Source organism: Halichoerus grypus, chromosome 2, assembly GCF_964656455.1.
Source record: "Halichoerus grypus chromosome 2, mHalGry1.hap1.1, whole genome shotgun sequence".
Lineage (NCBI taxonomy): Eukaryota > Metazoa > Chordata > Mammalia > Carnivora > Phocidae > Halichoerus > Halichoerus grypus.
In genome coordinates, this window is record NC_135713.1 from 164,608,529 (window position 1) to 164,634,191 (window position 25,663).

At 48.8% G+C, this 25,663-nt stretch overlaps 1 protein-coding gene across 1 annotated transcript in view; it reads left to right on the forward strand.

Moving 5' to 3' along the window:
* Positions 1 to 2,571: 2,571 nt before the first annotated feature.
* PITPNA (phosphatidylinositol transfer protein alpha) overlaps positions 2,572 to 25,663 on the forward strand; it is a 40,459-nt gene continuing 17,367 nt past the window's right edge. The window contains exons 1-9 of the mRNA XM_036091131.2: positions 2,572 to 2,830; positions 6,695 to 6,725; positions 11,773 to 11,918; positions 15,834 to 15,925; positions 20,216 to 20,223; positions 21,502 to 21,576; positions 23,107 to 23,190; positions 25,295 to 25,372; positions 25,524 to 25,634. Coding sequence (XP_035947024.1) covers positions 2,811 to 2,830; positions 6,695 to 6,725; positions 11,773 to 11,918; positions 15,834 to 15,925; positions 20,216 to 20,223; positions 21,502 to 21,576; positions 23,107 to 23,190; positions 25,295 to 25,372; positions 25,524 to 25,634 — 645 coding nt within the window. The 5' untranslated portion in view covers positions 2,572 to 2,810. The remainder of the gene's footprint in view (positions 2,831 to 6,694; positions 6,726 to 11,772; positions 11,919 to 15,833; positions 15,926 to 20,215; positions 20,224 to 21,501; positions 21,577 to 23,106; positions 23,191 to 25,294; positions 25,373 to 25,523; positions 25,635 to 25,663) is intronic.

A 25,663-nucleotide genomic window follows, 5' to 3' on the forward strand; every position in this document is an offset into this window, starting at 1 on the left:
TCAGGTCATGATCCCAGCGTCCTGGGATCGAGTCCCGCATCGGGCTCCCTGCTCAGCGGGAAGCCTGCTTCTCCCTCACCCACTCCCCCTGCTTGTGTTCCTGCTCTTGCCATCTCTGTCTCTGTCAAATAAATAAATAAAATCTTAAAAAAAATAAAAATAAAAATAAAAAAATAAAAGATTTTTATTTATTTATTTGACAGAGAGAGAGACGGCAAGAGAGGGAACACAAGCAGGGGGAGTGGGAGAGGGAGAAGCAGGCTTCCCGCGGAGCAGGGAGCCCGATGCGGGGCTCGATCCCAGGACCCTGGGACCATGACCTGAGCCGAAGGCAGACGCTTAACGACTGAGCCACCCAGGCGCCCCTAAATAAATAAAATCTTAAAAAAAAAAAAAACCTCTTCTCTTGGCCTTCCTTCAAGGGGCTTGGACTGGGATTTCTGGGGCAATCCACGTGCCTACTTTAGGATTTGATGAGGAGTGCCCAACATGCGCAGTGCTCAGGGCTCTGCTGAGGTACCCGTAAGGGCTTGCCAGCAATGTGCCCCCTGCTGCCCCCTCCCTTCCCAGGTCCCTATCTTGGGCAGCCTGCTCACCATCATCCTGCTGTCCCTCAAGTCCAACACTGGAGTCATAATCTTCCTCTGTGTAAATCTACCTTTCCAGTATTCTCCTGAAGGTGGTACTGTCTACCCAGGCTCCCAGGTCAGAAACCTGGGTGGTTTTCTCCTTTTCTCCCTCTCAGCCAATTAGTCAACAAACCTTACGGATATTACCTCTTGAGTTGCTTCCCTCCCCTGCCCTTTCCCATCACTGTCCATCTTCACCTGGACTTCTCCAAGAGGCCTCCTAATTGGTCTCCACGCCTCTGCTCTGGCCCCCTCCATCCCCTCTCCACCCACCCCTCAAAGTGAGCCTTCAAACACCAAACTTGCTTAAACTTCTTTTTTAAAAGATTTGTTTATTTTAGAGAGAGAGAGAGTGCATGTGCATGGGTGGTGGGGGGGGCAGAGGGAGAGAGAGAATCTTTTTTTTTATTATTATTTTTATTTATTTGAGAGAGCGAGAATGAGAGAGAGAGAGAGAGAGAGGGAGAGAGAGAGAGAGTACATGAGAGGGGGGAGGGTCAGAGGGAGAAGCAGGCTCCCCGCTGAGCAGGGAGCCCAATGCAGGACTCGATCCCGGAACTCCGGGATCACGACCGGAGCTGAAGGCAGTTGCTTAACCAACTGAGCCACCCAGGCGCCCCGAGAGAGAGAATCTTAAGCAGACTCCCTGTTGGGTGTGGAGTCCACCACATGGGGCTCGATTTCAAGACCCATGAGATCATGACCTGAGCTGAAATCACCAGTTGGATGCTTAAATGACTGAGCCGCCCAGGCGCCCCAAACTTGCTTAAAACTCTTAAACGACCCCAGCCCCCTTAGGATGGACTCCAAACACCTTATCATTGCCAGGAACTGTATTAACTGCCCCCAACCCTCTCTCCACCCTGCCTGGTAAACTCTTCCCCTCCTAGATCTCAATTTAGCTGGTAGAGCATCATGCAACTCTTCATCTCTGGTGGTGAGTTCAAGCCCCACGTTTGATCTCTGCGTGGGGAGTCTGAGCCTCACGTTGAGTGTGGAGATTACTTTAAAAAAAATCTTGGGGCGCCTGGGTGGCTCAGTCATTGGGCGTCTGTCTTTGGCTCGGGTCATGGTCCCGGGGTCCTGGGATGGAGCCTCATGTCGGGCTCCCTACTCAGTGGGGAGCCTACTTCTCCCTTTCCCACTCCCCCTGCTTGTGTTCCTTCTCTCACTGTGTCTCTCTCTGTCAAATAAATAAATAAAATCTTTTTTTAAAAAAAATCTTAGGAAAAAAACAAAGAAACAACAACAAAAAAGACCAACAAAACAAAACAAACCCGAAAAAACACCCCACCCCAAAACCCACCCCTCTCCTTCCAGGAAGCTTTTGCTGACCATACCTCCAGTATAATCCCACCAAGCCTGTGTTTCACCACTCACGGGCTTTTTCTCGAACCTATCTTGTTTACTCTCTCAACAAAAGCACAGGTTTTGGGTACACAGCAGGTACTCTGCAAATACTTATTGGATGAATGACATCACACTAGGCTGCTGGGTGAAAATCTCCATCACATGCTCATTATCGACTTGAGCAAGTCTTTTAACCTCTGCCTCCTCCTCACCTGTAAAGGCGGACAGTAATGGTAACTTTTTCTGGTAGAGATGTCTGGAGGAGTCAAGTACTTAGAAGAGCATTTGCACGTAAATTTGGTTATCGTTAATGTTTTCTCAGCACAACCCTTTCCTGGATCTCAACCCACCGCACCGAGGGGACCATGCGTGCGGGTACAGAACACTCACACCTAGGTCCCCACCAGACACCTTGATGTCTGCTCCGCCTACTGCCCAGGTCTTGCGCCCGCCGGGGGCCCACCTCCGACGCTGAAGCCGACGCCACGGCCCATTTAAGGACGGGAGGGGGCGGGCCCGAGAAGTCTCCGCCTTTGCGCTGAGGTCAGCGCGCACCGCTGCGTGTGACGCTTTGGTTGCCGCAGAGACGCCCCGCCCCCGCGCGGCGCTGCGGAACCGGAGCTCCGGGCGGCGTCGGCAGCGGCGCGGGAGGCGGCAAGGCCGGGGCGGCAGGAGCCGGCGCGGCGACCGCAGCGAGAGCGGCGGGGACGGAGCAGACCACGACGAAGGCGCACAGGCAGCCGGGCCGGGCCGGGCCACGGGGAGAGCGGCCGCCGGGAAGCGGGCGGGAGGCCGGGCGGGCAGCGGGCAGCCGCCGAGCTGCGGAGCGACATGGTGCTGCTCAAGGAGTAGTGAGTGTCCCGCGGGCCGTGCGGAAGCGAGGAGGAAGGGAGAGTCGGGGATGACGATCAGGGAGCTTGATGGCCTGGCGGAGGGGATGCAGTGGCCGGACGCGGCCCGAGGGGATGGAGAGCAATGGATGGGCTGGTGGGCGGCCCAGCAGGGGCTGAGGGGACCGTGAGGGCCGGAGAGGGCCTGAGGTGGGGCCAACGGGGATAGGGAGATACGGACAGCTCCTACGGTGGGGCCTGAGGAACCGTGAGGGCCGAATAGGCCTGAGGAGAGGCCAAGGGGACAATGAGGGCTGGACAGGGCCTGAGATGGGGTCAAGGGGACAGTGAGAGCCAATAGGGCATGAAGAGGGGCTGAGGGGATGGAGATGTGGGGCGGCCCTACAGTGGGGCTGAGGGACGGAGGGGCCCGCCAGAACTGCAAGAGTGGCTGAGGGGACTGGCGGGAGAAGGAGGAATAGAGACCGAGGAGCGGTTAGACAGCTTCAGGAATGGAGCTGAGATGATGGGGAGGAGTGTGAGGGGAACCTGGAGTATGAGGAGTGGCTGCCTTAGGCATCAGGGGAAGGATTGTAATAAGTGCACAGAGGAAAAGGAGCAGGGAGTTAGGGCCAGGCTTCGGTGACAGAGGAAGGGTCTGAAAAGATAGCAGAGGGGACTGGTGGCATGACGTGGTACCCAAGTGGTAGGTGCAGAGGAGGAGGTACTTGGAAAGAAGCTTAGGATGTTTGCTTGGGACTTGGGGACACTTGGGTGAGGAGTCCAGAAGATATTGGTGAGGAGCTGATTTGTGGGAGTTAGAGTGATGAAGAGGGCTGGGATGTTACCAGGGTAGAGGACAGTTTGGAGAGGGCATCTGTTTGTGAATATATATAATAAATACACATACTGGAGTGGGGTTTGGGGGACAGGGGCAGCCTGTCTCTAGGGCATTCTTAGTCTTGGTGCAAAGAGGATAGAGAAGTTGCTTTGAGGAATTGAGAAGGTTCCCATAAAGCCATTAATTGATGAAAGACAGTGAAGGTGAGGGAGTTCTTGAGTAGTGACTGGGGTGGGAAATGAGTGACTTCTGGTAGGTGTTGCAGGGAGATAGGCTTGCTCCCGAAATCCGGGGGATCAGATGACGGGGTGGGATGTTTAAATTGCTAAATCTTTCAAACACTAGATGACTGATCACTGAAGCTAATGGTTCCAAGTAAACATTTCAAGACTTTTTTTTCCCCCAAAGAGGAGAGATCGAATGTGTATGTGCAGAATTTACAGTGAAACTGCTTCGCTGGAAGGGAGGGCAAGTGGGCAGCTTTGGGTCAGAAGCCCAGAAGTCCAGAAGTGGGAGATGTCCCAGAGCAACTGGTAGAACTCAGTTGGTACCCAGGCAGGTGTGCAGAGGGCTGTTTCCATTTTGTCACTGAAAGCACTTTGCCCCATTCCATGTGGCTTGCTCCTTGGAGGTGTTCAGGACATTTAGGACGTAGTGTGGAGCCTTGGATAACAAAGGGAGCAGAGACCCAGGTGTCATCCCAGCTTGACACTTCATCTGAACAGCATCATTTTGAAGCCCCTCCACTTCTAGTTCTTGACATCCAGGATGATGTTGATCCAGAGCTCTGAGCTTTATATGGTGAGGAGGAAGAACCTTGGGATCCCAACAGGAGGAGAGAGTGGTACACTTTGGATTTTATTATTTATTTATTTATTTATTTATTTATTTATTAAAGATTTTATTTATTTATTTTAGAGAGAGCGAGCGAGTGGGAGGGGGGAGAGGGAGAGAGAGAGAGAATCTCAAGCAGACTCTGGCTGAGGACAGAGCCTGATGTGGGACTCGATCCCAGGACTCCAAGATCATGACCTGAGTCGATATCAAGAGTTGGATGCTCAACTGGTTGAGCCACCCAGGTGCCCCAGCACTTTGGATTTTAACCTTGATTGTCCAGACAACAGGCTTTTCCCATTCTCCTGATCTTTTTTTCTGTTCCCAAATGAATCCTAGAGTCTATAGAAACCTGTAGTTCTGTGAAGAAGGTCAGGCAGGGAAGGGACCTTTGGAAGAGATCTGAGTGAGTTCTGAAGAGAGGTCCTTCCTTCCCATTCTTTGTTCTTCTACCGTTGAAGCCTGCCAGGGAAAGGTCCAAGGTGCTGGGGATGCACAGCCTGCTTGGCATCGGTGTTTCCTTCCTGCCTGACTTGTGCCGTGTGTGTGCATCCTGGGGCAGGGGACGAGGAGGGGGGCATCCGAGACACTTGGGGGGGGCTGCAGTGCTGCAGCTCGGGGAAGGGTGGAAGTGAAGGTCACACTGAATGAAGTGAGCACGGTTCCAGTCTCAGCCCAGCACTGCCCCTGTGGCCCTATTCTTTGGAATTGCACTCTATCGCTGCTGAAGTGGTTTTGCTCCTAAGGAGCCAGGGAGAAATGTCTGGGCGCGCAGCTGGGATGTAAGAGCGTCCTGTCAGGAATTGGCTGATGCTGGGCTCTTTTGAGGGGGAGACTTGGTGCCCGCCGAGGGCCTGAAGTTTTCCCTGTTGATTTTTCTGACACTTCCTCTAACAGGATTCTCCTTGATTTGATTTCGGCAAATTCTTGGATGTGATGCTTACTGCTGTTCTTGAAGATAAAAGGCGGATTGTTTTCTAGGAAGTTTCTTCTGAGGGTGCAGATATTGTGGCCTCCAAGTCGAAAGTATTTTTCTGCACTGTCGGCTTTCTCTGATGGGAGGAGGGTATTTGTGGCAGCATCCAGTAACCTGCAGGATTGGTGTTACTGGAGTCATTCTGGAGGAGGTGGCTTAGCAGGCAGTAAGGACTTGAAGCCCCTTTTGGTTTTCCTGCTACTTTTCTGCTCTGTGCCTTGCCCTTAGTGAGGTGTTTTTCTCAGACCCTTGTGTGCTTCTTGCTACATGGGGGACCTTCGTGGATTTAGAAAATAGTGAGTGGACTGTTTACCAGCCTGGAACACAGATCCCAATTGTTGGAACCACTGCATAGGAAGGAGAACATAGCAGCTCATGCTTCACCAAGCATGCAAGGGGCAGAAGGCTCCAGTGGGTTCCAGCTAAGGTCTGGGAACTGAGAATCTAAGCTCGGGAGCTGGCATGATTTGTGGTTTTGTCTCAGCTCTCTGACCTCACAGCTTTGAACTGGGGCTCAGCTGTGGCTCTGCCACCAGCCCCCGTACCCCTGTGGAATTCCGACTGGTGCGGGACCTTGCTGGCCGTGGCTTTTCCGTCAGGTTACCGACGGTACCTCCAACAGTGGGTGCTCACTGAAATGGAGAAAGAAAAGAAAGCAGTCAATTGGGGTGCCTTTGGACAGCTTCTGGAGGTCAGGACACGAGTAGAGTGTCTGCTCTTGGTGGCTTTGTCACAGGAGCTTGCATTGCAATGCCCTGCCCCCGAGCAGAGAGAGCTGGTATGTGCTCTTAGGGTGATTAAGCCCCGTCCTCGCCTTCCACCTTGAGGGCTATTGTTAGGAGATGGGGCCCACAGAGATGAAATCCCCAGGGCCTGATTCTTCAGGTCTGACTCCTCATCTTGGCTTCAGAGTTTGCAGGGACAGGTGCTTGTTTTGCTGGGAAAGATGTTAGTGGGGGAGAGGGAGAAAAGGACAGCTCCAAATGTGAGTCAGAGGCCTGGGAAGTAGCTGGTAGAGGGACGGGTTTGCACTGAATCACAGAGTTCTAAATGGGACCTGAAGGGCACAGATGATCCTGCCTCAAAGCACTCAGGGGGCCATTCTCTGCTGGGTTTTTGACAGTGAGTATATATTATGTGCAACAAAACATTTAATACTGTTCTAAGATGATGCTGTAAGAATGTTGGGCAGCATTCGGAGCCTGAAGTTGATACTGTTTTCCCTCTCTTATAGTCGAGTCATCCTGCCTGTGTCTGTAGATGAGGTAAGTTCCTTTTCTTCCTTTTTATTCATGGTTGTATATAATTGCTTGTGACCATTAGCTAAGTTGGGCTCCAAGTGGCCCATACTCTTCATGTAGTTTTCATGGTTGTTCTAACTTAGAGATAATCAGTACCTGATGAGAATTTTCCTGGTGCCACTTTCTGTCGAAGGAAGGCACTTATTTTTTATATCTGTGCAACCTGCCTTAAGCTGTTGGCCTGCTAGGTGACTTTGACTAGGGATTAAACGAGCCCCCCCCCTTTTTTTTTAAGATTTTATTTATTTATTTGACAGAGAGAGAGACAGCGAGAGAGGGAACACAGGCAGGGGGAGGGGGAGAGGGAGAAGCAGGCTCCCCACGGAGCAGAGAGCCCGATGCGGGGCTCGATCCCAGGACCCCGGGATCATGACCTGAGCCGAAGGCAGACGCCTAACGACTGAGCCCCCCAGGCGCCCCTAAACGAGCCCCTTTTACCTGCTAGGACTGTGCCTAGTGTGCATGGCTCTCTCTGGTTGTGCAACAAACCAGTAGGGCAGGAAATCTTCGAGGCCCTCCCTAGCCATATTCTAGGTGGCCGCTGGGAAGACCAAGGCCCGGAATCCTTTTACGGAGGGCAGGGAATAACAAATGGGCTTGGCTTGCCCTCTGTCCTTTTATAGTTTTAGGCCAAATGCTCCTGTGTATGGGGACCTGGCGGGATTTGCCACCAGAAGGTTCATAGGCCATGCTGACTCAGAATAGTCTCTTGGACAGCAGAAAACTGTCATAGAGCCTCCCTTGTCCCACCCTTTCTTTGAACTTCCTCCACTCTCCTCTCCTGGCGCAGCCTGTTCTTTGCACCCCTTCCCCCCGCCCCCCAGCTTCTAGCCAGGCTCCAGTTTGGGTGAAGTTTGTCAGCCAGTGTGGTGCCCTCAGTCATCATCTTTCCTGTGGTGTCAGCATGAAGCTTCTGTGATAACTTACACTCTGTTCCAAATATGAAATGGACCTTTGAAAAATGAAATCAGGCCAACAGAGCCTGCAGCACACTTTAGATGAGACAACTATCCAAGCTTCCTGACCCCAAAAGGGGTGGGCAGGTATTGGCCCTCCAGAGGATTGTCTCCTGTGGTGGGCTACACATCTGATAAGAGCTGTGGAGATCTGGAAGAAGGAGCCAGAGATGGGCCTCGAACACGCTCTGGGAGTTTTGGGAGAGGAGCATAAGAGAAACGAGACTGGGAAGCTAGGGAAAGGGCCTGGAAAGGATAGGTGTTGCTGTCCCTGGAGGCACCTGACATGTACGTGGGCCCTGGGAACCGTGTGCTTACGCTGACAGGTGTTGGCTTGGGGGGTTCCTGTTAACCCACCTCCTTCGGGGGCCTTGCTCTCTTTGTGAAAAATAAAAGTGGTGATTTTCCAAACCAGGAGGCCAAACAGGAAGGCCCAGCATGTCCCTTGCCCTAAAACTCACCTCTTGGGGGTCCAATAACACTCTCTCAACAGGATGATCCCACCCCCCAAGTCAGGAAGATGTGTCCCAAAACTCGGGAGTACCTCAGTGTGCATTTTGGGATGAAATGGATCTTTTCACAGGGAGTATCTTCATTGAACAAGGATGGAAATGTTTCTGAGACGTGTGGCCAATCCAGGAGAGCCAGGACTGTTCGGGAGCAGTATTGGCTGCTCTGCATAAGCCTGGAGATTACTTATGATGGGGCCAAGCATGGAGGAAAAAAGGAACTCACCTTGAGAGCATCTGCAATTGGCAGTTTTTCTGTAGTATTGAGGAAGTGATGGGGAGGGGTGAACAGAGCCTAAAGAAGCTTGGGAAGTAAGCGCTGGTTAGGATTCATCTTTCTGCCTGGGAATGGTCAACCTGTTCTCAGCTAGAAACCACTGATGAGGAAGCAAGTGCATGGCCTGGGTATGGGGGAAGTAGGAGCTGCTTTTCTAAGATTTTTTATTTTTGAGTAATCTCTACACCTGCCATGGAGCTTGAACTTAAAACCCTGGGATCAAGAGTTGCACGCTCCACTGACTGAACCAGCCAGTGCCCCAGAGCTGCTTTTCTGATGGCTTGAACCTTAGTTCCAGAAGATCAGAAAATCTTGAATGGGGAAGCCAAAGAAGAAACAAGAAGAAAGGTGATCAACCTTTTCAGTCTTTATCAAAAGCCCCATCCTGACTCATGGTTCCCATGGGAACAGTCCAGCATCAGCTACTGTGGGATTCACTTCCTAATTGAAAGCCTTGATTTGAGGCCCTCAGGGTGGGCTTTCTTTCTTTCTCTCTTTTTCTCTTGCTTTCTTTCTTTTTTGGGGGCCCTCAGGGCTGGCTTTGCTTTGCTTTTCTTTTCCTTTCTTTACTTTCTTTCTTTCATCTATCTATTTATTTACTTAAGTAATCCCTAGACCTAACATGGGGCTTGAAATCATGACCTTGAGATCAAGAGTCGCATGCTCTTCCCACTGAGCCAGCCAGGCACCCCTCCTCAGGGCTTTCTGTTGTAGGTTGGGAAAGAAAAGAAAGAGAAAAGAGAAGGCCATGGCTTTATAACCATCCTGATGGTCTGAATCAATATTTTAGGGTGCAATTAGCTTCTGTCTGGCCAGAGCCTTTGGCCTAATATGGCATAGGGTTTCTAGGCATTCTGCTGCAGAGCACGAAAGCCCTGGCTGTTTGACAAGGGTGTGTCCACCAGTGGTTCCTGGCTTAGATAGGCCCACCCCTTTCCATGTGGGCAGAGCTGGTTTACTTCCCGTTTCCAGAGATATATGGTACCATTCCCCTGTGGTACCTGGCCCAGCAGGGTCACATGGGTGAGACCAGCAGCTATGCTGTTTTTCATGATAATGTTTTTTGTCAGTGTCTCAGGCCCACCTGCTGCATCTTCCTGGGCTCCCACTCCCAGTGATAGAGTCTCTATTTTTCTTAGCTGAGTGTCTTAGTTCTTTGGGACAAGGGCAGGCATCATTGTCCTAGGCCTGAGGAGGCTGGAATCCTGGTCTTGCCTCCTTGGGGCTCTTTATCTGATGTAATGGTCTGACCCCCACCCCCATCCGAGTGTGGCTGCCTTCTGCTTTCCCAGGGCATGGAGCCCCTGTGCCAAAGGGAAGCCTTTGACATGAAAAGTGTCCCTCACTTGCGGCTTATGGAGGCCAGCCTTACTTAACCCCTTTGGATTAACAAATCTGCCTTCACTTGTCTCATTGGGATTAAAGGATCAGAATATCAAGAGAGATTAAAGGGGGAAGATGCCAGCCCAACAGACTGATCCTCTTAGAGCTTGCCCTCTGATTCCTCTGATTCCTGCAAGTGAAGGGGATTAGTCTCTGCCTGGGGGCCCCTCCCCAGACAGCAGTACCAGCCGACCACCCAGTCGCCTTCTTCAGCCTGCTCTTTAGGATTCGAGTCAGTGGTTAGATGTTCCTCGGCTCTTCTTTAAAACAGAATTAATGTTCCTTCTTAGGAACCCCTCGCTTAGCCAAACACTGACCCACTTGATAGGGGTTTCGTCTCGCCTCAGCCAAGAGGTGGACTTGGAAAAGCTCAGAGACAGCTTGGAGTTCCCTGAGGGCATTGAGGCAGCACTGATGTTGCTCAGGATTAGCAAGGTCAAGGTGGCTGGCTCACACCCAGATGTTCCTCTTTATGGGATTACCTGAGCCTTGATCGCTTGCCTGGGCCTTTCCTTGGCATTTTGTACTGGGTTTTTACTTTGGAAGTTAGGGCTCTTTCAGTTTTATGGTGAACAGTGAATTGTCCTGGTGTGCTGCTTCCCCTTCCGCACTTTGCTCAGAAATTTCCCTGCGGTGCTCATGAAGCTGCCCAGTAGAGCGGCGTCCAAGTTTGAGGTGCAGCAGCCCCGGAAGCTGCCCCTCCTTGCAGGCAGCGGTGTCCGCGGCAGCCACCCACAGATGCGGCCTCTCTAGTTTCATTTCAAAAGGAGAAAAACCCTTGTCTGTCCTTCCTGGGAGTCCCAGGAGTTTGGGGAGGGGATGTAGAGGGTGAGGAAAACCTTTACACCCCCGGCGTAATCAAGGATCTTTCTTTTCTCATACTCCCTAACCTGTTGTTGCTGGCGGCCCTGGCAGTGGCGGGGAGAAGGCGTCCTTTGGTATAGATGTAACTTCCTGCATTAACTGTTGCTGCTCATTCTTTTTTTCTTATTTTTCCCTCCAAACAGCTGCCGTCAAAGAGCAGGGAGCAGAAGGGCCAGGCCTGGGCAGTGCTCAGGTCATTGGTCCTAACACTGAGTTGTCCGGAGGGGGTTAGAGGAGGCCAGTAATCTTGACCAGTGACTTGCTAGATGGCCTATGACCCACATAAAGGAAAACTAGGTCCTTGCCATCTAGTAAGTGCCAACACAGAGGGTGCACTTGTCAAATTGGGATTAAAGGTACATACTGTGGGGTAGGAATCTGTGTTATCCATTATGGGAAACAGGGCACTTGCTTCAGCCCTACCAGGATTCTGGAAAGCATCTGGAGGTTTGGTTGCCTGCAAGACTGTTCTCTGAGCTGTAGGCAGGGTGACGAGCTGCACAACACTGGAGAAAAAATAAGTAGATGAACCAGTTTACAGCCGAGGTTGTGGATTTCACAGAGCACTGGGCAGCTTTCTTTAACAAGAAGTCCTGTGTTAGGATCTGTTTAAATGAATGGGATAAAGAGACTTCTAGCAGCCAACCCAGATCTTGTTTTAGGGTCTTAATACCAGAGGCAGATTCAGGGAAAAAGCTACCTTGGACTCTATAATGTGTTTTCTGGATAGTGGTGTGAGGTTAAGAATATTCTCCTGCCTCCTTAAGCCTTGATGGAGGATGTAAAGATGGGAAGGAGGAAATTAAATGCATCTGATAGCTAAGGAGAGGCCACAGAGCAGCGTTCATAGTTGCTGTGGGTGGATTAGGGCAAGGTCCCATGTGGAACTGCAGAATAAGGGGGATGCGGGGTGGGGGGGGAAATCCCAGAGTGATGTCTTTGGACAGGTGCTGGTAACTGGACTGTGTGCACCTGTTGAGAATTCTGCCCTGACAATAACTCCTGTCTCTCTGTCCCTTTAGTATCAAGTAGGGCAGCTGTATTCTGTGGCTGAGGCCAGCAAAAATGAAACGGGTGGCGGAGAAGGCGTGGAGGTCCTGGTGAACGAGCCCTACGAGAAGGACGGTGAGAAAGGCCAGTACACACACAAGATCTACCACTTACAGAGGTATGTGGCTGAGCAGCAGAGCCAAGGGGCGGCCAGGTATTGAAGCGGACATAGTGGATAACTGGGGGTGTTTCCGGGTCATGAGCTGGGCGCTCAGGTTGCTTCACCTGTGAGAGTGTGTGTGAGTGGCTCTCCTTTGCTCATTTAAAGATTTTTCACTTTTTACATTTTTTAAAAATAAAATACTTGCCCCAACCAGGCTCCCAGTCCCCAGAGGTGGTAGAGTTTGGTTTCTTAGTTGTCTGAGTATAGGGGTGTGTGTGGGTGTGTAAATGGGCGCTCCACTTTCTGGTTCTCGGACGCACGTGAGATCAAAGTCTGCACACTGTTCTTGGCGTTGCTCCCCTGCTGCCCGTCACCAGAGCTGCCCCCCGCCCGCGCGCCCTGCCCTGTTCTTGCAGAGCTCACCTGCCGGTGTGCAGGAGCTCGCTTCACCAGCCCTCCCTTGGCAGGTGCTTACAGTCATGTCCAGATGCTGACGGGCAGTATTCCCGTAAGATGCCTTCTTGCTGTATTTGTGTGTGTAAATTTGTAGTAAATGCTCCTAAAAGTGAAATTGTGGGACAGGTAGTATTTTAAATTCTGATATTGTAAAATCAGTTACCAGAGAGATTTTGGTACTTCTCTGTGGATCAAAGGCATAAATATTTAAAAGTGAGTCTGATTTATATAGCAAACCACACAAATTTGCTGAATCTCTAATTGAAACAGTAATATTTCAGTAGACTATAAGCTGACAAAAAGGACACTGAAAGCCATAGTAAACATACACCAACCTGGGTGCTCAGTCGGTTAAGCGTCTTCCTTTGGCTCCAGTTATGATCCCTGGGTCCTGGGATCGAGTCCCATATCGGGCTCCCTGCTCTGCGGGAAGCCTACTTCTCCCTCTCCCTCTGCCGTTCCCTCTGTTTGTGCTCTCTCTCTCTCTCTGACAATAAATAAAATCTTAAAAAATATATATACAACAGCTTGAATGGAAGTTGAACCAAGCTAGTTTTAGAAACTGTACAGTACTGGAAAAAATAAACGTGATAAATCTTTTTTAACTGTGGTAAAATATACATAACACAAAATTCACCATTTTTACCATTTTTTATTTTTTTAATTTAAATTTAAATTTAATTTTATTTTTTATTTCTTTTAAGATTTTATTTATTTATTTGACAGAGAGAGACAGTGAGAGAGGGAACACAAGCAGGGGGAGTGGGAGAGGGAGAAGCAGGCTTCCCGCGGAGCAGGGAACCCGACGCGGGGCTCGATCCCAGGACCCTGGGATCCTGACCTGAACTGAAGACAGACGCTTTATGACTGAGCCACCCAGGCGCCCCTATTTTTACCATTTTTTAAAAGATTTATTTATTTGAGAGAGAGAGAGCACGAGAGCGGATTGGGGGGCTGGCAGAAGGAGAGAGAATCCTAAGCAGACTCTGTGCTGAGTTCAGAGCCCGCTGAGGGGCTTGATCCCAAGACCCCAAGATCACAACCTGAACTGAAACCAAGAGTTGGCCAAGTGCACCACCCAGGCAGCCCCCCTTTTTCTTTTCTTTTTTTTTTTTTTGCCATTTTTAAGTTCAGTGGCAGTAAGCACATTCACATTGCTGTGTAACATAAACCAGGATCTTAATTTCTAGTCACTGAACTGACTAGAAATGAAACCAATTTCATTTTTATTTGGCAAAATCCCTGCTTTAGCATAGTCTGCTGCTTGGAGCTATAAAAGTGCTAGGCTGTAGAGGTCATGGATTTTGTGAGAGCGGGAGCCAGGAGGAGGGCAGCGCTGTGAAGTGGGGGAAATCTCATCATGATCCCATTTCCTTGCCATTGTGCTCTTGTCCCTCCGTGTCTCCTCTTCGTCTTCATCCATCCCTACCTTGAGTTGACTGCCAGCCAATCCTTACTAAGCCATTAGCAGTTGAGTAGAATAAGGCTCAGGACATGCCTTTCCCACAGTGCATTTGTGTTTATTTAAAGAGGACTTTGCAAACCAATAGTGAGGTTGGCAGAAGGGGCCAGTTGCTTCCTTACGAGTCAGTTGGTCCAACCAAAGTGTCAGAGAGGAGGTCTGTACCTGTGGAGGGTGGGACTTGTCTACCCTCGTCCTTAAAAGAGAGCGGGTAAACTTTGAGCTGCCACCACTACTCTTTACTTAACCCCAAAACCCTCAACTACAAAAACCAAATCAAAACCAGTGGTGCTGGGGCACCTGGGTGGCTCAGTTGGTTGAGCGTCTGCCTTCAGCTCAGGTCATGATCCCAGGGTCCTGGGATCGAGCCCCATGTCGGGCTCCTGGCTCAGCGGGTGGGGAGCCTGCTTCTCCCTCTCCCCCTGCTCATGCTCTCTGCTCTCTCTCTCTGTATTTCTGTGTCTCAAATGAATTAAAAAAAAAATTTTTTTTTTAAAAAGAAAACAATGGTGCTGAGCGCCTTGACCACCTCTCCTCATTAGGATCAAAGCCTTCCTGTCAGCCATCTAGTTGCTGCCATCAGAAACATGGGTTCCCCACCACCCTCTTCCTCATCCCTCACATCAGATCAAGTCCTTTTGACTCCTTAGTATCTCCAGCACGTCCATTTCCTTCCGTCCTCTCTTGCCTGGATTACTCTGGTGCCTCCTGACTGCACGCGCTGCTTTCCCTTCCTCTGCACAACTTTGAGTGTTCTGTCCAAAGACAGATCTGTTGCTGGCTTAGATGGATCTGGATGGCTTTCCTTCGCCTTTGGGATAAAGTCCAGACTCTTTCTTAACCTAACTTACAAGATCTTTTATGACCTAGCCTCTGCACGTTCTCTTATATTCTCTGCCTCATACCTTACACCGGCTACTCCAAACTTCCCTCTCCCTCTCTCCCAGCTTTTCCCAGCCCACTCCCATCCTTTTATCTCGCTCAGTCCTACTCATGCTTTACTCTGTGTGTTCATTTAATTCTTCCTCTCCCTGAGGAGCCTCCCCACACGCCATGCCTCCCACACCGCGTTCTCCTAGTGCTCTGCCCCCCAGAGCCCAGTGCTCACCCACCGTGGCGCACACTTACAGTGCTGTCCTCTGCCTGCTTAGGTAGACTCCCCATTAGAATGGAAGCTCCGTGAAGTCAGGAGCCATGTCTGTGTGATTTCTCTAGGTATCCTGCTGCCTGGCACACGGGAAGACTTACTTGAATGAGTGTGGCAGTGAGTGAATGAATCTCAGAGGGTTGCTCTGAGTGCCTGGGTTAGCTCTCTGCCAGGCCTAGCTCTTTTGTCTTAGGCCTCAGGCACTAAAGCTGATGAGATTGTTGGAGCCTACTAAAGACTGCATAGATTACCAGTTAAAAACTAAGGAAGAGGAATATATGTATCTTTAAAAAAAAGGCTCATACTATACATGCTGTTCTGTAACCTGAGACAAAAAGAATTGAACAGAAGAAATATTTTGTCCTGGGAGACAGATAGCCCTGAGGCCCTTGTGGCCTCCCAGAACTGATGACAGCAGATCAGATCATCTTGGATCCCATATTCCAAGTCCATCAGCCAGTCACTGTGGCCCATAAACCTAGACTGGTCCACTCTTGAAGGTGTCCCATCCTTGGCAGTGTGTAGTATAACGCCCTGGGCCCGGTGAGCTGGGGAAAAATGGGTCATGATAATGTAAGGACTGATAAGCCATGGCCGGTAGCCAAGGGTCCCACCTGCCGTCCTGTTCCTGATGGGTGGTGAGATGCTGGGGTGAGTTGTGGGGGGATGTTAGTAGGCAGCTGAGTTTGGGTGTCAGGCTCCAACAGGAAGCTTCTCACACAGAAGAGTAACCTGCTTATCTCACGGAAACTTGCTTGCCAACCCCACTGAAGAAGCTGGAGCTATGGCCTGAAGAATGTGATGTAAAAGCCCATTGTCTTTTCTGTTCTCCATTTCTCTTCATAACCGCCTTTTCTTACCACAGCAAAGTGCCCACATTTGTTCGAATGCTAGCCCCAGAGGGAGCCCTAAATATACATGAAAAAGCGTGGAATGCCTATCCTTACTGCAGAACTGGTAAGTGCAGACCTGGCCAGAAGCTGGAGTTTGGGCCCCAAGCAGACGCAGGGTGTGGTCAAGTAGGCTCGAAGGGTGGCCGTGAATGAGGGTTTTGTGTCCCACCTTCATTTTCCAGATGAAGTCAATGAAAGGATGAGCTTGGGGATCCCCCTCAGGCTGGTGGTGAGTGTCAGTGTTGTCTGGTTCAGTTTGGCAGCCATCTGGGTGGGAACCGCCAAGTGATGGCACAGAACCAGCCCCTCTTGGTTGGGAGGGTATAATAATTATGATTGTCTTTACCGATTACAGAAGTAGTGTTCTCTGTTTAAATTGTGGAAAATACATACAAACAGAAGAAAATCATCACCCCGGATTCTTCCATTTCTAGATAGTCAGTGTTGACATTTTGGTATCTTTTTAGCTAATCCTTTTTTTAATGCTTACGTGTTTATCTCCAGACACATTTTTAAGACAAATTTTAGATCAAATCATACTAACTCTTAAATTGCTCATTTTTTACTTAGAGTCTTTTCCCCGTCACTGTGTAGTCTACTATTTCTTAAATTTGTAATGTCTGCGTAGTATTCCATCCTATGAGAGCACTATGATCTTTTTAAACCACTCGTTTATTGTTAGATACTGAAATTTCCAGTTTAATGTAATATATTTGGGTTTGGCTTAGAAAGCAGCTTTGAGGCCAAGGAACTCTTGAGTGAGGCAATGATAGGAAAGGACCTGTAGGGTGACCTTCTTGCCCTGGGGGAGGGCCAGGCCTGACACCAGAAAACGTAGCAATGAAACCCTGATTTTGTTGGGGAAAAGTTGAAATAAGCCCAATTTCTTTATGACAAAGGATTTAGAAACAGCTATCCCCTAAATATATAACACAGAATGTACATGTCAGATTTGTGGGGTAGGAGACAAGGAGGAGGGGGTGTCACTGCTAAGAGCCCTGAAATGATGGCTTACGCAAAACCAGCATGTTCTAGAATTTAAGGTGGGGGTAGGGGTGGAATTACTGTCTTTTTCTTGGCTAGTCTCCTATCTAGAATTTCTGGAAAGGAAAGACTTGAAGGCAGAGAACTTTCTGTTCTAGACATTCTGGGGTTCCCTTTGAGTAGTTCAGACTCTTAGCTTTTTAGGATTCCTAGGTCTTGAGGGCTAGTACTGATCCATATCCTTAGAGGTCCCCTGGAACTTGGCTGTGAGTTGAGTGGCCTTTCCCCTAGACAACTCAAATTTGTCAGTGTAGACAATCTGGCTCTGGGGCCCTCCTGCCAGCCTCTCCTTACGTGTACTGTTACACTTGCCTTATTTGTTGGACTTCCCAGATTGTATCTGGTGAGGATGCTCCACCCATGTAGTCCTTATCCTGTGGACTTTGGGAACGACTAAAGTCTAGAGCACAGTCATTGCTGTCTCCAATCCTCAGTGGCCCTAGAGGTTCAAGAACCTTGTGTCAGGAGATGTACAATCATGGGTGGAACCTGGGATGTGTAACACTTAGAGTTTCATTGATGTAGCTGAAAATGCAAACATTACTACTCCCTTAACATTGAGCAGGAAGTTGTTAAATTCTTGGGAAAGAGGCAGGCACATACATTCTTTTTTTTTTTTTTAAGATTTTTTGTTTATTTTTTAACAGAGAGAGAGACAGCGAGAGAGGGAACACAAGCAGAGAGAGAGGGAGAGGGAGAAGCAGGCTTCCTGCCGAGCAGGGAGCCCGATGTGGGGCTCGATCCCAGGACCCTGGGATCATGACCCGAGCCGAAGGCAGACGCTTAACAACTGAGCCACCCAGGCGCCCAGGCACATACATTCTTAAAAGACAGTGTGCACTGTGGCTGGGTGTGTCTGGTCTAGGGCCAAAGGTGAATTTTCTTTATGTCTAGGAGAGTTGCCATTGAGCATGCGTCATAAGAACCTTAACCAACTTGGCATAAAGGACGCAAACAGACAGCGCAGACTCCTCCATGCCTGGGTCAGTGTTCTGCATACAGAGCTTATGCCGATTGAGAGATGCCCCAGTGCCTCTGTCCTCTGTGTAATTCTTGGGAGAGCATGGTACAGCTGACATGGGCATTTTTCTAGATGCCAAGTGTTCCTTCACATATCGTCCTGATCCTTGGCCAAAAGAAAAAAAAGATGAAAAATATAATTTCTAAATATTCAAGTGAGGAGGAGAAGCAGGGAGTAGGGGAGGGAAGGTTGGTTTCCTCAGTGGCTGCTGGCCTCATGGTGAGAACCCTCCATCATACAGAACGAATATGTTGAATCTTAGATCTATTTAGTTAGACATTGCTCTTTGAGACTCAGAGATAGAAATAAGAAGGCTACTTTCCAGTTCCCTCTGGGGATTGGTGGCAGAAAGATCAGTCGTTCAAACCCCTTAGCTTGGCCAAAGTAGATTAAAGTTTGGGGTGAGAATGGATAAAGGAGCATAAGGTAAAAGTCCACATACCCTTACTCTGAGTGGAACAAAAACAGATTTGTGATACTCTGCTCACTATCAGCTTTTTCTGTCCTCTTACCTTATTTCTTTCTGTTTCTTGCCTCCTGATGCTGATGGGTTGGAACAGGAGGAGGGGGTAAGATGAGGCATGGCCTGTGAATGCAAGTAGGAAGAGGGAAGTAAACCTTAGCCCTGGCCTGAATACAGTCTCACTAAGCCATGGTTTTACAGTACCTTATTAGTCTTATTTGGAGAGCACTATTTCCCAACTGCAGAGGATTTCCTGAGACTCCTCCAGTGTACCTAGGGTTGCAGTTTGAAGAAAAAGAAATGGTCTGAATGCAGAGGTGTTTGGAGGGACAGGGAGGACTAGAGAAGATTGGAGGAGATTGTTTGGTCCCCCAGGTTGGCATTAAAGGCCAGGGAAGGTCAGCACCCTCATAGGTTAAGAAATCTAGTTTGTCAGAACTGAGTGGATCCTTTTCTCAGGGTCTAGGAACGATGAATGTATGAAAACCCCAAATGCCGATATATTAAGTTATATTGAAATACAGAATTACTAATGACACCGGGCGTTCCTGTTTGCCGATTAAGGTGTTCTTCCCTTGTGAACTCTTCTCCATGGGAAACAAGGTAGAGTCAGAATGCCAGCATGCGGTGGAAATGCCCATTGGCTTAAATGATCAGACTCTTGTGTCCATTGATTAGCATATTCTGTCCCTACAGAGGCCAGACATGCCAAGTGCCATGGAGAACATGGATTCAGAATCAGGTGGTTGGTTGGGGAACCTTCGTGGCTCATGTCATCAACCCGGGCCCGGCTGCCGCCGCGGTCTCCACTAGAGATGGGGCTGCTAGGTGGGCCACGTAGGCGGCCTGAGGCTGCGGCCGCCAGTGCAGCACGGGAGAGTTTCTGCCGACCTGGCCTCCTCGGCCTCCCGCTCAATGAATAGCATGCCCACCATTTCCTTTTTGTTAACTGCTTTTCTTCAAGCTGATAACGGGGCGATGACTTCAGTAGGCCATGTAGTTATAATCCTAACCTGGTGCTTTCTTGCAAGTATCTTTCATCGGCTACAGGGAAATGACTAGTAGTCTCTTGGATTGTTTCTCTACAAGGCGGACCTTATCCCTTATATCTCACCCTTTCCTCATCTTAATCTCAGAGGTAACCTTAGTTTCAGTTTTGGAGTTACGGAGTTTGACTGTTAGCCCCATAAACTCCAGTATGGCCGCGCGACGTCCATGAGAGACTGAGACAAGTCCTAAGTTCAGAGGTACAGAGTGATCTAGGCTGTGGTCAGGAGGAGAGCTGGTTTGTTCCCCAGTGACATTACAGCTGCGGTCATTTTCTCTGATAAATAATTGAACTGTGCTTTCCGAGGGGTCTCATTACAATGAGCAGGAGTGCAGAGGGCGTGAGGTTTGGTTACAGTGGGAGGAAGCGTGCAGAAGGCAGACAGACAGTGCCTGGCCCAAAGTGCCCTCTCTGGCCCCCAGGAGGCGGCGGGACAGCAGGTGATGCTCTGACGGCAGAGTGGCAGGTCCTGGTGCTTGGGCGCGCCAGAGCCGGTCCCCTTTCCTTGCCCAGCTGGAGAGAATCTCGGGGACTTCTAGTGGCATCGCTTTAATGAAATTCCGGATTGGGTCTCTTGGGACTTCTGTATGAGGGAAACTTGAGGGTTGGTGCATTTGAGGGACCAGATGCACTCACGGGCCTTGTAAGGCAACTGTGGACTAAGCCCCCGGGAGTGGACAACTCCTTTCTGCCGTGGTCCCTGGGGGTGAGGGGCAGATATTCATTCAGCCTCATTAATCTTTTTCTCTCTTCTTTCCATGTCCTTGCCATGGAGCAGTTATTACGGTAAGAATTCTCGGGGTGGGGGGGCGGGTATGTATGTGGGGGAGATCTTAAATGATCTATAAGAAAAGAAGAAATAAAAATGTCACCGCACTGGAGGTTCCTGGGTATTCGTCTCTGTCAGGGGACTGCCGTCCCTGAAGCTTCACCCTTTCGCTCCTGCTGAGGAATCTGTTAACTGGCACAGTGGCCTCTTGCTTAAGCTGCATTGGCATGTGGCTTTGTAGGTCCAGCAGTCAGGACCGTGGGGCTCACGTGTGCAGGATGACCCGAGGCTCTCCCCTGCCCTTCCCACATCATGCCTTCTCAGGGTTTCTGAAACCAGGTCAGCTGACCCGACTGTGGCTTTCCCACATGTGCAGCTGTAGACCCCGGGGAGCACTGTCCATTGGCAAAATTGAGAAGTCAGCAAGGTGTCTTTTCTACATCCGCCCCCTGTGTCATCGCCCCTTCTCTCCATCCTTCGGCTCCCTCATCCAGGTGCCTGTCCCTGCTGCTAAACGGAAGCAGCTTCTGCCAACCTAACTCCGGCTGAGGAGTTCAGAGGTTAATAGGCGCCTCCCTCCGAGGAGCACCACATTTCAAAGAGCACTAAGGGAGGAAGCACCAGGGGTTCAGTTGAGAGAACTTCAGGCTTCAGTAAAAGGCTGGCTGGTGGATGGGGCACTGGTGAACCATTCCTTCTCGTGTTAATCATTAGTGCTCTGTGCGAAAGGCAGGATGGTCGAGTGGTTAAATACATGGATTTTGAAGTCAGACACATAGGGTTTTGAGGCCCAGCTCTGTCATCTCTGTGGCCTTGGACAAGTGACCTCCCCTCTTTGAACTTCACGTTCCTCGTCTGTAAAATGAGGATGATATTACTACAGCCCTCGCAGGCTGGGATGAGAATTGAACAAGAGAATGTGCCCCTAGCATACCGTGAGCTCCTGGTCAAGTTAGCTGGTACTGTAAGGCAGAGGCTGGAGTCTCTCAACCACCTGCGATCAGGAATGGGAGATGAGGGCGCCTGGGTGGCTCAGTCGGTTAAGCGACTGCCTTCGGCTCAGGTCATGATCCCAGGGTCCTGGGATCGAGCCCCGCATCGGGCTCCCTGCTCCGCGGGAAGCCTGCTTCTCCCTCTCCCACTCCCCCTGCTTGTGTTCCCTCTCTCGCTGTCTCTCTCTCTCTCTGTCAATTAAATAAATAAATAAAATCTTAAAAAAAAAAAAAAAAAAGAATGGGAGATGGTTACTCTCCAACTTCGAGGCTGGTGACTGTAGGGTGTTTTTTCCCTTGCAGAATGAATACATGAAAGAAGACTTTCTGATTAAAATTGAAACCTGGCACAAACCAGATCTTGGCACCCAGGAGAATGTAAGTAATGCTTCCCAAGAGCCCAGGAACTTCCAGGCTGCAGGGTGGGGTCTTGAGGCTCTGCCCAGGAGCTTCTCCTTCCCTGTCCCGGGGCCTTCTCTGTGGTCCTCTTTTAACAGCCTGTGCCTAGACCCTTTCTCCAGCATGGGATTGCTCTGTCTCTAATTTGCAAAACATGATCTCCAAAGACTCCTTATAGAGCTTTCTCGTAGAGCTAAGATTGGTCTAAAATACAACTCTTGGCACAGAGGAACTGTATATTTTTTTTTTAAGGATTTTATTTATTTATTTGACAGAGAGAGAGACAGCGAGAGAGGGAACACAGCAGGGGGAGCGGGAGAGGGAGAAGCAGCCTAACCACTGAGCAGGGAGCCCGATGTGGGGCTTGATCCCAGGACCCTGAGATCATGACCTGAGCCGAAGGCAGACGAACGACTGAGCCACCCAGGCGCCCTGGAACTGTATTTTTAAAACATGAAGATTACAGCCTCTATAGAGCACAATGATAACTCCTCAATTTTAAAATGCACCTGTCCTTTTGACTCTAGCAATTCCACACCTAGGAATTTATCATGTAGTTATGCTTTCACATGTATGAAATAACCTATCCACAAAGAGATTCATTGCAGCATTCTCTGTGTAGCCAAAGATGAGAAACAGTGTAAGAGCCCATCAGTAGAACACGGTCAAACTGTGGCACACCATACGGTGGTATATTAGGCAGCCATTAAAAAGAACCGATAGAGAACAGTCTTCAAGATAGACTGTTCAGGGAAAAAAACATGATGCAGAAGAGTGTATGTATGTGCTACCATTTGATTTAAAAGAAAAATCTGTACGTGGGTATTTGTATGTGCATGGAATCTGGTAGTGGTGGCGTTACTTGGGAGGGGCTGGAAGGTAAGCAAGAGAAAGTTTTTTAAAAGCATCAAAGTAGGGGTGCCCTGGTGGCTCAGTCGGTTAAGCGTCCGACTCTTGATTTTGGCTCAGGTCATGATCTCAGATTCGTGAGATTGAGCCCTGCGTTGGGCTCCGTGCTGAGCGTGGAGTCTGCTTGAGATTCTTTTTCCGTCTCCCTCTGCCTCTCCCCCCTGCTCACATGCATGCATGTGCACTCACCCTCTTTCTATCTCAAATAAATAAATAAATAAATAAATAAATAAATAAATAAATAAATAAATAAGATCTTTAAAAAAAAAAAGGGCATCAAAGGAAGCAGTCTGTGGCTAAACAGGCGGTATGTCCATGAGTGTTTGTAGTCAGCCTTTACAGACGGGAACATATGGAAATAACGTAAGTGCTGTAAGCAGCCCGGAGTGTTTTGCCCTGCTGAAATCAGAGCATTAGTTCTCACATGTGTATCTACTTAAAACCCTCCTCCCGTTCCTTTGGGTAACTTTGTGTGTAATTCTTTACTGGTAGGAATCTCACATCTGTGGCTACGGGAATAGCTGTTCCTGGGTCTTCATTCTGGATAAAGGGTACTTTGTAGCTGACAAAAACTACACCGTGGTCCTCTTGTTCCTGCAGGTGCATAAACTGGAGCCTGAGGCATGGAAACACGTGGAGGCCATATATATAGACATTGCAGATCGAAGCCAAGTACTTAGCAAGGTAGGGACTGTTGAACTGTTTAACGAGGCCTTTGAAATACAAAAATGACTTCTAAGTGTCAGAGAAACCAGGAAACCATACCGAACTGGGATCAAAGGGAAAGTTCTCTCCTGGCTATTGTTTGTTTTATTTTTTAAATTAGAATTAAGAATTCTCTTGTCCTGACTTGGGGATTCCACCAGGAAGATAGTGGCCTGTTTGGTTTCTGGAAATTATCACCGGACAGTGTAGGTGCTGAGGATAATTTGCTCAGCTGAAATGACAGAACCTGAAACTAGTTCTCAAATTCATTCATTTTTCCAACCCAGTAATTAAAAAACATCCTGCCTATTATGTTTGGAAGACTATGTTCTGTGAGTTCCAGCAGAATATATGAAAAGACAGATGCCCTGCCCTCAAGAAGTTGGTGGTGGATTCTCAGAGTAACACATGGTAGTACACACCTGGAAAAGGACAGCCTCTGCTAAATCATGAACTTGGAGGGAACAGGGACCAGGTCTGTCCTACTCAGTGCTGTGCTCCTTGGAAGTATTCTTTTAGGGAGGAAAGGTTAGATTCCTGCTCATTCAGTACTCTTCCTACTTGACAGAGGCCCGTTGGGATCAGGGCAGAGGAATTTGGCTCTCTGCCCATTGGTGGGGAGTAAGTGTTTGCTCTCCATGTCCCAGGGGTATGATACCTCTTTCCTGGAGTCACTCTCTCTGTGCTTAAAATATCTTGATTTGTGCATTTCCAAAAAGATATGAAAACCATCTTGTATTTTCCTTGCCTATATCCTCACTTCCACCCTCAAAAGTTAGTGGCTTTTTCAAAAAACTTTTTATTGAAGTATAGCATACAGCAAAGTGAATATATCCTAAATGTGTAGCTTGATGGCTTTTCTCAAACTGAACATACCGAAATATTTCTCAAACAGAAATGCTAACAGAGAGTATGGCTCTTTGTGTATTTTGTCACCTCTGGTTGTTTTGTGTGAGGAGAGAGAAGCAGAGGTGGGGAAGACTTAATTAATGTATTTGTGTTTTATTTGTTTAAGTATAGTTGACACAAAAGGTTTATTTTTTTTTAAGTACACATAGATAATCTTCTTAGCTTTGGGAAATACTTTATAACTTGTGTGTGTATGTGTGTGATTTGTTTTTTTCAGTATTTTTGTTAAGTAGGTATCATAGTAAGTTTGCTTTTCCTAAGCCCATATTAGTGCAGAAGAACACCAAAGATTAAACTTTCCTTAGGGCTAATTCACACCCAGCATTGGCTACATTATAACTAGGTGGAGTGAGACTGACAGTAATACAAGGATCGGTTCTATACATTGGACATTTCCAGTAATGATTTTATTAAACAGGTCAGTTAAAAAAGATAAAAAGCGCCAGAGGGAGATTGGATGAGATTTCAGGTTTGACAGCTAGTTCTCATCTCTGGCCATGTTTTAGAATCACCTGCAGAGGTTTAAAACAAAACAAAACAAAACAAAACAAAAACTCTGCTGCCCTTACCTGCAGGTGTTTTTTTTTTTTTTAAAGATTTTATTTATTTATTTGAGACAGAGAGAATGAGAGAGAGCACATGAGAGGGGGGAGGGTCAGAGGGAGAAGCAGACTCCCCACCGAGCAGGGAGCCCGATGCGGGACTCGATCCAGGGACTCCAGGATCATGACCTGAGCCGAAGGCAGTCGCCCAACCAACTGAGCCACCCAGGCGCCCTACCTGCAGATATTCTTACTTGCTGGATTTTAGGTGGAGTGGCCCAGAAATCTGAATTTGGAAAAAGCTTTCCCTGGTAATTTGGATGCTTATCCCGGGTTGAAAATCTCTGTTTTTAACAGTGGAAATATGTGCCTGCTTTAATGTGGGTAAAATTGAAAACAAACCATGGCAGAGAAAATCACACAACTCTCCTCTGAGGCAAATGTAAACAGTTCTGTATCTTGTTTATAACACTTTCCCATATTTTCACTATACCAGCAGCTTCAAGACTGGTATGAAGTGTACTCTGATGGAAAAAATCTAATCTCGGTCCCCCTCCCTCTCCCTTCCTTTCCCTCCCTCTCTCTCCCTCTTTCCCTTCCTCCCCCAACTCCAATTCTACAACTTCTCTCAGGATTACAAGGCGGAGGAAGACCCAGCAAAATTTAAATCTATCAAAACAGGCCGAGGACCCTTGGGCCCAAATTGGAAGGTGCAGTTCATACCCTCACCACCGGGGGGCAGGGTGTAGCATGGGCAGACCTCTCCCCAGGGAGGAAGGAAATGGCTAGGGTGGGCTAAGGGAGAGCCAGAGGTCGGCCCTCTCAGTTACCTGCCTGCCTATATGTGTGTCTCTAATACAGCAAGAACTTGTAAATCAGAAAGACTGCCCATACATGTGTGCATACAAACTGGTTACTGTCAAGTTCAAGTGGTGGGGCCTGCAGAACAAAGTGGAAAACTTTATACATAAGGTAAGTGACCAGGGTGAGGCCTTCCCCGT